Raw genomic sequence first — 14,961 nt, 5'->3', positions numbered from 1 at the left:
GAGATCTCTGGAAACTTCAGCTGCTCAAAGCCCCTGGGGGGAAACAAAAAAAAAAATGGGCTTTACTGTAGGGTTTTGTAGATAAATGGCCAGAAATCAAAGTGTTCAAAACATGAAGCCTTGTGGAAGTATTTCATCCCTCTGAACAGAAGTTTGGAGACCAACCTGGTAGAGCTGGGAGCTTCTGCAGCTCTTGGCTGCTGGTGTGGTTCCTCCCAGCTGACCACTTCTCTGTTCCTCCTGCAGTTACAAGCTGTTCCCCAGCTGCGTCCCATCCTTTGGCTTCCGCCACCTCTTGTCCCTAACGGATAAAGTTGACCGTTTCAATGAAGAAGTTCAGAAACAGAAGGTTTCCCGCAACCGAGATGCTCCAGAGGGCGGTTTCGATGCGATTTTGCAGGCTGCTGTGTGCAAGGTGAGTCGCTCTGATTTCTGGGGTTCTAAAGCAAAGCAAAAGAGGAGGAGGTTTCTTCTGCTCCATTCTTGGACCAGGGTGAAGCTTCAATATGGCATTTCTTGGAAGTAACTACTGAATTTTTCTTGCAGAAACCATGAAAAATGCCTTGAAAAGTAGCGGCTATTGTTTTCGTGTGCTTTTGTACATGAACAGACAAAGAAAAGAAGATTAATATCTTTTCTAGTTTAAAGGGGTAAAAACGGAGCTTTTGCAAATGCAAATTTAGGGCTGAGATTTGATCATGTGATTAGACTTGTAGGTGCTGATCCCTGAGCACCTGGGACGAAATCAGTTCAATTTCGTGTACAGTTGTGTGCAGCAGCACTGTGCGTTGGCTTAATGCGTTTCTTAAGTGTGTGTCAAACGCATCTTGCAGTGGTTGACCCATGTTGAGGGTTGGAGCTGGTTCCTACTGCTCGTACCTGCCCCCTTTGGCATGTGGGGCTGGATGATCCCACCTCCGGGCACTGATAGCCTGCTCTCCCTCTTTGTCAGCAAAATTGGACCTGTGAGCAGTAATTAAAGACAGAGTTCATTAGCTTGGTGCCATGTTAGCCATGTCCTTAGGGTTTTTGGAGATGTTTGGTTGAAGATCTTTCTGGAACAAGTTAGTGGGTTGCTCCGTATCCCTTTGTGCATCAGGGATGGAAGTGTTTGCTCCCCTCCGCCTTATGGCTGAGCTTCCCTGCTTGCCAGGGACAGCTCTGGTTGCTTTTTCCCCTCTTGACATACAGTTTGGTTTTTGTTTGCACCAGCCTTGCGTAGTCCTTTTGGTTTGGCATGTTTTCTTCTGGGTCTGGATTTTGGGAGCCAGGAGATAGGCATCATCTGCAGGAGTGATGGGACACAGGCTTGTGGGAAACCAGATCTTCCCTTACCTGGGTTTGCTTCCTGTATGCTTCATGCTCTCAGCAGGACTGAACCTGCCGCGTTGGATCTGATGCCACCCAGCAGTCATCTTCCCTCTCCCAGCCTGGCACAGATATTGTTGTTGGCACAACTACAGTGCTGCTCCCAATACTCGTCTGGGCATGAAGCGCTTCTCAGTTTTGGAGAGGTGGCTCTCATGGTTAGAGCAGAGACATCTCAGGATGGTGACTCAGTTGTGCCACCCACCGTGTGGTTTTTTGCAGTCCCTTTCACCATGTATTGCAAAAATGGGACAATGTTTCCCTACAGTGCAGAAATGCTGCAGTGTGTATCACAAGGGCTCATTTTGGAGGTACTGGTGGAAGGCAGGAGACCTGCAAGATATTTCCTGCACATTTGTGCCAGTCTCAAACTGTTGGTAAAGACCAAAATCTTTGACTGTCATTCCTGAGTGCACAGCCTGGTCCTTTCTAAATTCAGAAGATGAATTTAGATGCTGGCACCATCTAAATTCAGGACTGAGCATCCTCTAGGAAGGGTGAGCAGAGGTGAGCACGTGCACTTGCATGGCTCTTGGCGTGATGTGGCAAGTCATGACAGACAAATTTCTGCAGCCACAATGGTTAAGTAATTACTGGAGCTCGGCTGTGGGAAAGAAAGTCCATGGGACTGGTGTGCGAGGCAGGAGAACCGGCTGTGCCGTAACTCCTGCTGCCTTGGCAGCCCCTTGCTGTGGGTGGAGCAGCTGCCTGCTGATTGCAGGCATGAGCAGGAAAGGGTCCATCCATCCAGAGTTAGCATAGCCAAAATTCCGGGCCAGCTGATTGACCTCCTAAGCCCCGTAGCCAAAACGGGAGCTTAGTAATTAATTTCCCTCGTGGCGGCTGAGTGTTGGCCCAGACTGGTTGGCGGCCACAGGTTGTGGTGGAGCTTAGCACCGTTGAGGCGGGTGAAGGTGGCAGACATCTGGGGTAGCAGTGAAGTGCTGCTTCCTGATGAGGATGCTCTTTGCTGCAACAAATGGTGCTTTGCATCCAGCAGTGATTAATGAAGTATCGTGGGTACTAAACCCTGCACAGACAGTAGTTTCTAGTGACTCAGAGACTATTTTCCCCCAGTGCAGGGACAGGAGCATACAGATACCTTGGTGACTTCTGGGGTGGGTTTCCTCATCGCTGCTGTGGTACCCCATTGCATGTCACTGGCATGCTCCAGCTTTTTCCAGCTTTCACCCTCTCTAGCGTATTCAAACCTCAAGATTTAGGGCAGTTATGACCTTAGAAAGTCCCCTGCCTTCGGGCCGATACAGTATGTTGACCATGAAGTACTTTGTGCTCAGCAGCAGAGTTTGTGGCATCAAGGAAGATGTCCCGGGGAGAGCTGGTCATGGCATGGCAGAGCCTCACTGTTTCCAAGCCACGGTGTCCGAGTGTGGTCTTCTCCCCTTCAAGCGCTGAGGTGTCAGAAACAGTACCTACTCTGTTGACTTGGTATTTTTATACTGTAATTCATATCAAGCATTTCTTCTGCATGAGCTGTCTAAGAGCTCTGTAATGCTCAAGTCATTTTTTTGGCCTGGTTTTCAACCCAAGAAGTGGCAAAAGTTTGTATAGCTAATACAGACTAACGAGCAGGCCCAGGGTTTGGCTCCTTTCTGAAAGATGAAGATATGGTAAATGTTATTCTGGAGGCAATGAAAGAGCCAGAGACAATAAGCCTTTATCCTGATGCTAAAATGGTAAGCCAGGAGTATTAATCAACCTTCTGTAATTACATTTTCCATTTGCAATATTTTGGTTTTCTGCCATTCTTTAAGTGCAAGCATCATATGGCGTGGTGGTATGTATAAGTTTCAGATCTTATATACTGAGATGCAGCAAGGAGATAATGCTGGATTAGAAAATAAAGTGTCTTTTGAAATAGTTTCGATTGGTGCTTGCTAGACACTGATACATGGAGATGGCCAAGACATCTGGGAGACACTGAGGTGCCTTTCAGAGCTACACCAAACAATGGAGGTTTTGGCTTTTAATCTCTAAGGCATACCTGTCTTGCACCTGTATCTGTTTCTTGCTTCCAAAAAGGCCTGCACCTGAGAAACTGGTGGTGTTTTAGACATATTGATGAATCCAGGGGCGTCTCCTGGCAGTTGATGTCTTGGCAATTGAACCGTTTTTATGCCGCGCCCAAAGCATAAATTTAGATATTTATTTCAGGCTTGGAAATACTGATGCACGGTTTTGCAGCCTTTTCAATAGGATTTGGAGGGCTGTGCTGTGCTGAGACAGCTGTGGCAGTTTTGCCAGTCACTGTTGGCTGTAAGGAGTGAGAAGCCGGTCTTTTGGGGTATGGGAGGCGACTGCAGCTGGTCACAGGAGTAGGGGCAGGATCCGTAGCGTGCCCAGCCCTGCAGAGACACGTCTTCCCACTTCACTCTGCTTTGAATCAGGTCCCACCCCTGGTTTCAAAATGCTTTATATCCCATGAGGATCAAAAACCAGATGAGGGGGCAGACGTCAGTGCAGGTTTTTTTGTTCAACAATCCCAGTCCAGTAAAAATAAATGAAAGTCTCTTTGGTTATTTGTTTTAAGCGGAGCAGAGTACTGCTCTGGGTTTCGCGGTGGAAACTGCATGCTGAAGAGCTGTATTTTCCATCGCCTGGAAGGCGCTGGCGGAGACAGCAAGAGATGTGGTGGCTCCTTGGCGTGCCGGCCTCTCCGGGTGCTTTTTCCGTAGGTCTACAGCTCTTTCGGTGTGGCGTCGGCACCGGCTCAGCCACCCCATCTGAGATACCCTCGTCCAATTCTCCGAGGCATCAAATGCTCTCAGTACCCAGATATTGGCACCGACACTGTGGGTGCTTGTTGCTTTTTGGAAGTGAGTTCCTGAACTGAGCAACCAAAGCGGTTTTGATGTTGTTTGTTTGGGAAAGTGTGTGTCTGAGGCATGGAGAGTTTGTCTGCAAAGGGATGCTTAGCCCTTGATATAAAGGTGGGCTTAGCAGGCAGGTGAACAGCAGCAGCATCCCTGAAGTAGCTTCCTAACTGCTGCTTGAATGCAGCTCCTTTTCTTTGTGTGTAGCGCATTTCTAAGGAAATGAAACTTAGATTAATCCTTTTAATATCTTTGGGAGTTTCTTGGCCTCAATCATTAAAAAAAAAAACACCAGCTTTGGATATGCAAAGAAAAGTGAACAGGATGGGCTTCTGTCTGGTGGCTGAGTAGACCAAGAACTGCCTCTTGCATTGTTAGAGCTGTAATCACTTTTGGGTTGAGTTCTTAAGAAATTACATTTTGGCTGAAGATTTTGCCTTTTGTCCAGTGGGGTCACTTCAGTGGAATGACTCCTGCTTCCCAGAGCAAAAAAGTCCTCGTTGCATACTGAGCTGAGCTGTAATGTGCTGGTACATGGCAAAGGATGTGTGTTGCCAAAGATTTCTTCCTATGGCCTTAGTTGCATTGTGTGGGTCTGTAAAATGCCATTAAAGAAAAAATACCTTCTGCAATAGGGAGGAAAAAGAAATCTACTCTGGAAGAGTGTCCCTTAAGCAAGAGTTATATTTATCGGAAAGATCAGCAGGCTTTGGGCTATGACTCACATCTGCAGGCGAAAATTGCGCTGGCAGCCATGATTCCGCATCCTTCTGCCTGCTCTGCCCTCTTGCCCTGCCCACGCCAGCGCTTTCCATAGGAAGCATCTTTGCAGCCAGGCTGCAGCAGTTCGTAGGCTAGCATGTTAATATAAAACAAGGTAGATGTCAGATTTTGCTAAATAAGCTGAGCAGTAAGCTCTGGAGGAGTTGGGTATATTCATCTGCACTGCGTTCCCATCAGTAAGCTTTTACCAGCTTTTCCCTCATCCCTTCCCAAGGGATTTGCACTGTGTTGCTCTGAGCCGGGGGCTGGAGGGAGAGGGATGCTAGATGTGTGTGGGGAGGGAAGGCATGGGGCTGCGTTTTTGCCGGCAGACGGGCAGGGTGGCCAGCCCAAGGGGAACCTCTGGGAGATGGGGCTTTCTGGCTCCGGTCTCTGCCGTGGCAGGATCTCCCTGCTGCGTCTGGCAGGCAGGATCTCAGCCCGCCCGCCTTGGCATGCGCTGGCAGTGGGAGCAGCCAGCGAGCACAGAGGAGTGTGCTGCAGCGCTATGGTTTCCAAAAATTTCCTTTGGGCTTCTCTGTTTCCCTCCACTTCCATTGCAACAAACAGCTTCAGTGTGCTGTTGTAGGCACAGATCTGCTTCTCGGGCCAGTGCAAAGCCGGAAACCTGGGGAAGCTCCATGGGAGGGAAACATTTATCCACTAAATGTTATCCCTTTATTTGGAAGAAAATCTATCCCTCCATCTTTCTCCACGCAAAGATGGTGATAATGTCTGGTCCTTGCACAGAGTGCCTGTGCATGCACATGGGTGCACCAAAGCCAGCCCCCTTGGGCAGGGACCTCGCTGTGTGTCACAGCTCAGAAACAGCCTTTACGAGCGGGTGGTAATGAAACTGCTGAATGAGGGTATTGCAGCTCTCGCTGTTGCCTTGCCCACTCCGCGGAGCTGAGGAAACAAGGTCAGATTAAATGTGTGTGGAGGAATTTGGCAGGTCTCCTTTGGCTATAAAAGCAGCTGAAATTCTTATTCTTGGATCTGGGTAGAGAGGGTCTGGTGGACAGTCCACATACCTCCTCATGCCTTTTTAAGTAAGTAAGTGCATTGGAAGGAGATATTGGGAAATGCTAGACGGGCCCCTGACAATTTGTTTTCTTGCCAGGGATGGGTGGACAGGAGCATGGTGCTCTTCTAATTAGTGCTAAAACGGCTCTGCTGCTGGACGGGCGCATGGCTGGGACCACGTGCAGGGCGAGGGGCAAAGCGTGGGCTTGGCAGGGGTAGACTGGCTGTCTCACAGGATTTGTTTTCCCCCAGGAGAAGATTGGCTGGCGTAAGGAGGCATCTCACCTGCTGGTCTTCACAACGGATGACGTGCCCCACATAGCCCTGGATGGGAAGCTGGGGGGGCTGGTGCAGCCCCACGATGGCCAGTGCCACCTGAATGAAGCCAACGAGTACAGCGCGTCCAGCCAGCTGGTGAGGGGGGACATGGGGGCCCAGCCTTTGGAGACTTCTGGGTGTTGGTGGACCTCTCTGGAGACCAGCCATCCCCGACTCCAGCAGCCTTTGGCAAACGCACCCCCTGACCAGCATGGTTTCACCTGCTCCTGCAGTTTGCAAATAAAATTTGCAGTTCCCCTTGGGCATCCCCCACAGTGAATGCTTCTGTGATGCTCAAAAATGAGTTAGGAGCTTAGCGAGTTCCTTCAGGGCTCATTGCAAGGGAGGGAAAAGTAACTTGGTGTCCTGAAGAGCATCAGATTTTGCCTGCAAAAGTGTAGAGGAAACATAAAATATGTCATCCCTTTTCTAAAACGTCCAGTGGGCTGTCAGCTTCTCCCTGAGGAGGCTGAGTCTACCTTGATGTGGCTACACTAGCAAGCACAACAGGACACTCCTCTTATTCACAGCCTTTGAGCACAACACTAACATACGTCTTCGTAATAAATAGACAAACTGGCCCTTTTTTTTAATTTAAACTCTGAGGAAACTTCTGGGGTGAACGAGCACTTGCCTGCTGCCTCATTATCACATCCTTCTGCAGAAGGGTGCTTTATTCAGCAGATCACAAACGCTAATTATGATTTTTGTTCCTGGATGGATGTCACCCTGTAAGGGGAGGTGTTTCTGGATGGCTGTGTTATGGCCAGAGGCTAGGCTCCACAGAGAACCCCCCTTTCCACCCACCTCTGCGATCCTAGCAAGCATATATGTAAGGGAGCACAGCCCCCATACTGATGTGGAGTTATTGCTGGGGAGCTGGTGTGGGGATGCTGCCTTGGTGTTTCCATGTTAAGTCTTGGAGGCTCTCAATCAGCCCTCCAGTCTGCAAGTAAATGAGGTGGTTTTTTTCCGAGGACAGCACTTCAGAAGCAGCCTGGGATTTTAAACTCAAGCTGGTGTCTTGAAAGTGAGCCTGGTTCATTATTTTGTTGCTTGTGGGTAGCTAGAGCAGGTATCTTCCTGCCATCCTCTCTGTCTGGGAAGTCTGCAGAATTAAAGAGCTTATTGTAATCTCTTTATGGTTCCAGTATGCAGAAAGAGCAGGCAATGGATGTTTCCGCTTTGGGAGAAAAATCATACATTTCCACTTACTGCAGTTCTAGATCTCCCTGCCTCGCATCCCTGGAGATAGCAGCCAGATTATTACACACGTGTGTCTGCTGATGGCAAAGCAGGAAAAGGAAAGAAAGAAATCCAGTGTTTCAGGTGCTGCTACAGCTCATGGTGTTGTCAGTCATAGATTCTAGTGAAAGGTGCAGCAGAAATATTTAAGGGATGACAGAATTTCTACTATTTCAGTTGGGATTGTGTTGGTACATCAGGGACTTCATCCTGCAACAAAAAGCGCCACATTTCTGGAACGAATTTTGCTGTTGGGAGGAGAAGAGAATGAAATTAGTCTTTGTTTCTGTGTTACCCATCAGTCTTTCTGGCCTTTTTGTGCCCCTAGGATTATCCTTCCCTGGCGCTTCTTGGGGAGAAACTTGCTGAAAACAACATCCACCTGATTTTCGCTGTTACAAAAAGTCATTATGTCCTGTACAAGGTAAGTGCTGCCGAGCCACCCGGGCTGGGGGGGAGATTTAAATGCCTCTTGAAAGCATCTTCTTGCTGGCACCGTGGAGCGGAGGCAGCCGCAAGTGCGCGTGTGTGCAGCTGCAAGCGTGCGTGCACGTGGCCGCGTGCTGCCCGTGGGGCTGGCAGGGGCAGGCAGATGCAGGCAGGCGAGGCTCAGCCCGCCGTCCCTCCCCGCCAGTCCTTTCAGCGAAAAGCACTAAAGCTTCTTAGAGCAAACAGATATGTATGTTAGCGAGCATGTGAAGACCTAAAATAGACTCCAGCTTAATCTTGATGTTCGGATGGCTGCCAGCTGTGCAGCATGTGAGAGAGCAGAAACCTGCTCAACCCGTCCTGCAGTGACTTAATCCCATTACCTAATCGAGTGCAGTGTTTCTGCCCAGCTGTGTTTTTCCATCACAGAGTCCAGGCCCCCCGACACGCCACACACAATCTGAACTCCCTCGCCATCGCTGCTCTCCCCTCTGAAAGGAAAAGGTGACCTGAGCTGCAAGGGCCGGCCTGTGTCTGGAGCTGCGCCGCGGGGTTTCGCTCCGCTGCGGATGCAGGGGAGGCGTTTCAGGCGGGGTTGCTTTCGGAAACCTCTGCTCTGGCTCTCGAGGCTTGAGCAAAAACAACAAGCAGCCGCGTTGCTACCGTCGAGATGCTGCTGTTCGCCCGTGGAGAACGGGAGGGCTGAGCTCATTCTCCACCCCCTCTCCTGGGGATGCTTGCGGGTGGTGAGGCGAGACGGGGCAGCTGCACCTCCCTCCCCGCGGCACCGGCTCTCGCGAGTGCACACTGGCTGGGTCTTGCCCCCTCTGGCAGCAGACCCGGGTCCGTTAGTCCCTGTCTTGTGGCCATGAGCTTTGTTTAGCATTTGACATGCCGAGTTAGCAATGCTTTGCTTTCAAAAGCTCCACGTTAACGGGAGCCAAGCTGTACTGTGTACACCACCGGACCATGGTGCAGGGTGTGGCCGGTGTCCCTGGCACGGGGTCAGTCCCTCCTCACCCTCTGCTTTCCTCTCTGCATCTCAGCATTTTCTTTCATTTTCTTTTTTTTTCCCAAGAACTTTACTGCCTTGATTCCTGGGACAACAGTAGAGATTTTGCACAAAGACTCCAAGAATATCATCGAGCTGATCGTCAAGGCCTACAACGTAAGTGCATTTTAATACCACAGCTGCTGTCGTGCAAAGTGCCAAGAGCTCGGCCAGCTCGCCTCTCCCCGGCATGCTCCACCCAGCTTGGCTGCCTCCCTCCCTGGTCCTCCGCACACTGCTGGAGCTGGGGCATCCACCCTGGGGAGGCAAACAAAGTTTATGAGGTGGAGAAGGAGCACGGGGATACCCAAGGGAGCCTGTGGCACAGCAGAGATTTCACCCCACATCTCTCATGTGCAGAATTACCCTCAAAATACAGCCCTGATCTAAAACAATTCTCTCTCAGAGCACCCTACAAGTAGGTAAAATTAATTATTTCTTTGCTATCTGATGTTCAGAGGCCTCCCAAGGATGTGACCAGGCTCCAGCTAAGGTTGCATCCTTGCGTTGGTCTCCATGCAGCACAAGTTGGTCCTCAGCACCCCATGAGCATTGCCGTGTCTCTTGGGTCCCAAAGGAGCCCTGCCTATGTGGTGTTCCCAGTGCAGCCTGCCCTGCCGCAATGGGGCCCATGGAGGACAGCAAAGGACCTGCAGTTGTACTGCTGACCTGATGTTGTCCATCTCCATGGAGATCAGGGGAGCAGATCAATTAGAAGCAGCTAAATTGCACATTTGTTGGGTAGTTAGTTGTCGACATTTCTGTTGACTTCTCCCTGAATTCTTATGGGTTGGCTCTTCATGCTCCTGGAAGTATATTGCTGTTTTGGTGCTGGGCATGATCTGACCCCATAATGGGTCAGCCTTCAGGTAGGGTTCTTCATGCATGGGACCTGCGAACACAGCTTTCAATGGCTGCAAGCTCTTCTTCTTGGTACTATGCTCATTAGTGCAAGGGAGTGAAGAAGGACTTCTTTGGAGGAGTTTATACATCCAGAGGTCATGTGGGATTGTGCTGTGCGTGACCTGCAACATTCATCTTTGCTTCCCCCACAGCTCCCTGCAGTTAAAGCAGCATTTGGTTATGCCCTTGGGAGGAGTGCTTCCCAAAGCTTCACCCTTTGAGGAAAGGCAATGAGCAGCTAATGCCGCTAACAAGGCCCTGGAGATACTGCAAAACAAAAGCCCAGTTGTCCCAGTTTGTACCCTTGAGGAAGGAGGGTCTTGTGGCTAAGATGCTTGGCTGGGGAGAAAGAAATGAATCTTCACTTCACGTTGACTTTGTATGTGGTCTCAGCACCATCGCATGAAAACCTCCCTTTGCCTCGGTATCCCAGCTGTAACATGCACCCATGCCTCCATTTCACCATCCCTCAAGCCTTTGCAGATAGATATAAGCTGAAGAAAACCGTTGGGGATCTGATGCCCCCACCCCTGCTCCCTCCTTCTCTTTGCTTGTGAGCTTTCCAGTGCAGCTGGCTGGAAACCACTAGGATGCTGAGACCAAGGTGCCCCATGGAAGGAGCTGTGTGGGATGATCTGCTGCTGACACTGGGGCTGGTTTCTTGCCTGTTCAGCTGGGTGGAGGGTGTGGGCTGGGACCCCAGGGCGTGCTGCCGGGAGCTGGCAGCTCCTGCCTGTGCTGCGGGCAGCCTGGGGCCACAGGAAACCTGGTGCCTGCCCGTCCTGTCTGCTCTCGGTAGCTTTGTTCTTTTCCTGAAATGAAGGAGGAAATTCTCACTGAGGGAGAAAGCTAAAATTTCTGTTTCCCAAGTGAGAGTGAACCTGTTTTAATTCCTCACGGAAAGGAAACTGAGCCTGGAGAAACCCTTCATCTGCGACAGGGACTGTCTTCTCCTGTGGGGTGGCAGTGGCTGGTGCTCTGGACCTGGGCACAGCCTCTCTCCTTCAGTGCTTTGGCCGTCTCTGGTCCTCTCTCGTCTGCTTCCCTCCACCGATATGTACATCAGACTTGCTCAGGGCTTACGTTACCCCTGAGATCCCTTTCCCCCATCTCTTCATCTTCCATCTCCCTTTTTCTTCTGCCCAGCATGCTGTCACCTTTCCCTCATCCCGCAGGGCGTGAAGCAAAAGAGAACGAGGACTGCTTTTTTCTCTGCCCTCACTAAGAAAAAAAACCTTCCTCCAAATATCGACACGCCTGGGAGATGGAAAGGCTCCTGGGGGATTGTGCCCGGGCTGGCATGGCACCAGGAGGTCTCTGCCCGGGCACGTGGGCTGGGTTTGGACCGAAACGGGACACTGGCTTAAAAACCGCTTGCCTAAACCCAATCCAGGCAGGTCTCAAATATGTTTCTCGTTACACCACTGATGGGTTTCCCATGGCAGGTGGCCTTCACATCAGCTGTACCTGGAACTGGTGCCACCAGTTCAGGATTTCCTTGTTTTTACACTGAAACAATCCAGCCTTGGAATTTCTGCTGGATTATAGCAATCAGTTTTATTTCAGGCAGAGATGTTGCTCCACCTCAGGGCCGGGTCCTTCCTCTAGATCTCTCCAGCGTCCTCTGCTCGTCCCTGAAGGCGCAGTAGGCTTGGGGGCCACCAAACAACACAGCAGCAAAATCTGCGGTATATCTTAGTGGTGGCTGCGGTGCTGTGAGAAGGTATTGCTGTGTAATGGTGCAAAGTGGCTAATAATAATAGCATTACAATTAAGCTAATAGCATTACTATATAAGGCTAATAAGAAACCTTGGCATCTGTATAAGAACATTGGAAGGACCCACACAAGGTCATACCAAGGGCTGGCCTGGTGTCCTGTCTTCTGCCATGCCCCAAATGAGATGCTCTGGGCAGGAAGATGAGAGGGTGTTACCAGTATGACAGCTAATTCCTACGGGATAATTTTGGGCAGAGCAGTATGTTCAGCTTTACCAACATGCGCGGCATTCAGCCCGCAGGCAATGGATGCTCTGTGTGGTCAAAATTGCCACCCCATGAATGGCTCCTCCATTACAGCAGAGACTTGGGAAATTATTCCTTTCTTTCCTCAAGGGCTGTTTAGATTCACCTGGCCAAAACTCATTTATTTCCTGCCTGTTTCCGAAAGCGTTAGCTCTTTGCTGGCGTGTGAACCCTGGTTTTGTTATCACATGGACTGGCAAGAGGTCTGAATTAGCACTTTTCCTTAATCTGGCCACTTTCGTGAGGGTTGGGGACAAGGGGGAGAGGGATGGAGCTGCAAGCTGGCTTTGGAAAATACATGTATTTGTACAAAAAGCTCCATTTTGAAAATCTTTGTCGTTTTTGGACACCACTCGTAAAAAAATCAGTTCCAGCCATTGGAAGAATTAAACAAAACAACCTCATTCCGACTTAATACTTATAAACTTCATTTCGTTTTGACTTAAAAAGTCTGTGTGTGCAGCAGGGCGGAGAGATGAGAAGCAGAAGAAAGGGGGTAGGAGCATACCAAAACCTCGCTGATGGAAAACATTTTTCACTTTGAAAAGTTTCGCAAAGAAAGAGATTTTTCATTTATTTTTTCCCATGGTGGTGTTTCCAGCTGACGCATCTGAAAGGGTACTTTTTGTTTGGCATTTTCTCCTAAGAGGGAAAATACATTTTTCTGACCAGCTGGGTGAAATCAAGAAAGCAGGACAGAGTTAGTGCACCTTTTCTATGCCGTACGGCAGATGTCACAGGACTGCCAGTGGAGAATCACGCTTTGCGCTTCGCTAAGGGCCTGGTTTATGGGGAGGAGGAGATGCAGATGTGCGCACGAGACTCTGACCTTCAGCTCAGAGATGCTCCATTTGTGGTCGAGAATGTTTTCTTCTTTCTTTTTCTTGTGCATCCGTATCTTTCCAATGCAGGCTACAGTGGTCATCGCACCTGTCCTAGAGGGCATAAGCCACCCACAGGACTTGCAGGCAGCTCCCCATGCGTCTAGTTGCATTCATCAGAAGCCTCCTGAGCTGGTTAAGTCAAGCCCAAATGTCAATGTGTGTGCAGGGATGATTTTTTTTCATATAGGTGCAGAGATGTCCTAGCCACCCTCTGGAAACATCAGGAGAAGAGACTAAAGCAGAAGAAACCCACCCACCTTTGGGAACCTGACGGTTTGCTTTCCTGTTGTGTTTCTAGAGTATTCGGTCCAAGGTGGAGCTCACAGTCTGGGACAGCCCTGAGGACATTGGCTTGACCTTCACTGCCACGTGCCAGGACGGGTTGTCCTATCCCGGGCTCAGGAAGTGTGGGGATCTCAAAATAGGAGATACGGTGAGTCTGCCTTTCGGTCTGTCCCCTGGAGAGGCTGTTTCACCCTCCGTGCAGCCGCTTACCTCTCTCGATGAGTGGTCCCGGGTGACAAAATACAGCTTTGCTCATCTTCCTCTGCTCTCCTCATGCTGTGCCACATTAATATAGAATCCCACAGAGAGTGGCTCTGCTAGAAGTGGCTCTGGGTGGTATAGATTAGCCCAAGGTCAGCTGTGAGGAAAGAGGGAATATAGGCGTCTTGTCTCCAGCACCCTGAGCCAAAAGGTCTTGATCAGGCAGCAGGACGCAATAGTCAAGAATGGGCTTTTTTTTTCCTGTAATCCCAGATATTCACATCACGCTCTCACCTGTGGAATTTTTATTGCTGTGGTCTGCTGGTCTTTTCCTGGTCCGTTAAATATTCAAGGTTTTCTTGTTATTGTTTGAGAATCCTGGCTTCTATCAGAAATAGTGTGGCCAGCGGGACTAGGGAAGTGATTGTCCACCTGCACTCAGCACGGGTGAGGCCGCACCTCAGATACTGTGTTCAGTTTTGGGCCCCTCACTACAAGAAAGACATTGAGGTGCTGGAGCGTGTCCAAAGAGCAACGAAGCTGGTGAAGGGTCTAGAGAACAAGTCTTATGAGGAGTGCCTGAGGGAACTGGGGTTGTTTAGTCTGGAGAAAAGGAGGCTCAGGGAAGACCTTACTGCCCTCTACAACTAGCTGAAAGGAGGTTGTAGTGAGGTGGGTGTCAGTCTCTTTTCCCAAATAACAAGTGATAGGACAAGAGGAAATGGCCTCAAGTTGCTCCAGGGGAGGTTTAGATTGGATATTAGGAAAAATTTCTTCACCGAAAGGTTATCAAGCACTGGAACAGGCTGCCCAGGGAAGTGGTTGAGTCACCATCCCTGGAAGTATTTAAAAGACGTGTAGACGTGCTGCTTAGGGACATGTTTAGTGGTGGACTTGACAGTGTTAGGTTAATGGTTGGACTCGATCTTTAGGGTATTTTCCAACCTAAATGATTCTATGATTCTAATCTAAACCTGTCTTTCCTGGAGTGAAGAGGTCATGATTAACTTTGGAGGTATTGCAAAAAAAGACAGAGTGCTCAGAAAGGCAGCAACCTTCCTCTCGTGTTTGGTTCCTAGGGTTATTGGATGGCAGCACAGACTAAAAATATAGTTTGCCCCTTAATGTTAACAGTATACACAGCATAATCTATCCTGTGCTTTTTTATAAAAAAACAGAGAAGCTAAGCTTTGCTTGTTTAAACTGAATATTGATACAGATAAATGAGTTGCTGGGCTGCAAGGCTGGGGCAGGAGGGCTCAGACCAGTGGGGAACTCCCTCCCCTTCTTCAGGCTTTTGCTGTCTGCGAGGACGCGGGTGTGGGTTCGTTAGCAGCCTGATTACCTTATTTGAGAAGAGTGACTCTGCAAACATACCAGAGCTCTAAGCGCTGAGGCATATAAAAATAGTTTGAAAGAGTCAACAGTAGCTGGATTTTTACCCTGCCAAATAAGGATCATGCGAAGTGTTAAAAAGGGAGGTGGCCTCTCCTTTTTTAGCTGACTTTACTGGATCTCCGATGGGCGGGTAAAAGCAATCCCTGTAGCGTTGTGCCCTCCTTGTTCCCACAGCAAACCCTGAGCCCCCGAGGTAAGCAGAGTCAATCTGGTGGTTGATCCTGGGCTCCCAGC

The 14,961-nt window shown here is 49.6% G+C and overlaps 1 protein-coding gene across 1 annotated transcript in view; it reads left to right on the top strand.

The window, feature by feature from the left end:
* ITGB5 (integrin subunit beta 5) overlaps positions 1 to 14,961 on the top strand; it is a 64,090-nt gene that overhangs the window by 21,450 nt on the left and 27,679 nt on the right. The window contains exons 5-9 of the mRNA XM_050899661.1: positions 247 to 415; positions 6,243 to 6,404; positions 7,882 to 7,977; positions 9,061 to 9,150; positions 13,142 to 13,276. Coding sequence (XP_050755618.1) covers positions 247 to 415; positions 6,243 to 6,404; positions 7,882 to 7,977; positions 9,061 to 9,150; positions 13,142 to 13,276 — 652 coding nt within the window. The remainder of the gene's footprint in view (positions 1 to 246; positions 416 to 6,242; positions 6,405 to 7,881; positions 7,978 to 9,060; positions 9,151 to 13,141; positions 13,277 to 14,961) is intronic.

Source organism: Gymnogyps californianus, chromosome 7 (genome assembly GCF_018139145.2).
Source record: "Gymnogyps californianus isolate 813 chromosome 7, ASM1813914v2, whole genome shotgun sequence".
In the NCBI taxonomy this organism is placed as follows: Eukaryota; Metazoa; Chordata; class Aves; order Accipitriformes; family Cathartidae; genus Gymnogyps; species Gymnogyps californianus.
This window is presented reverse-complemented; position numbering and strand designations above follow the sequence as displayed.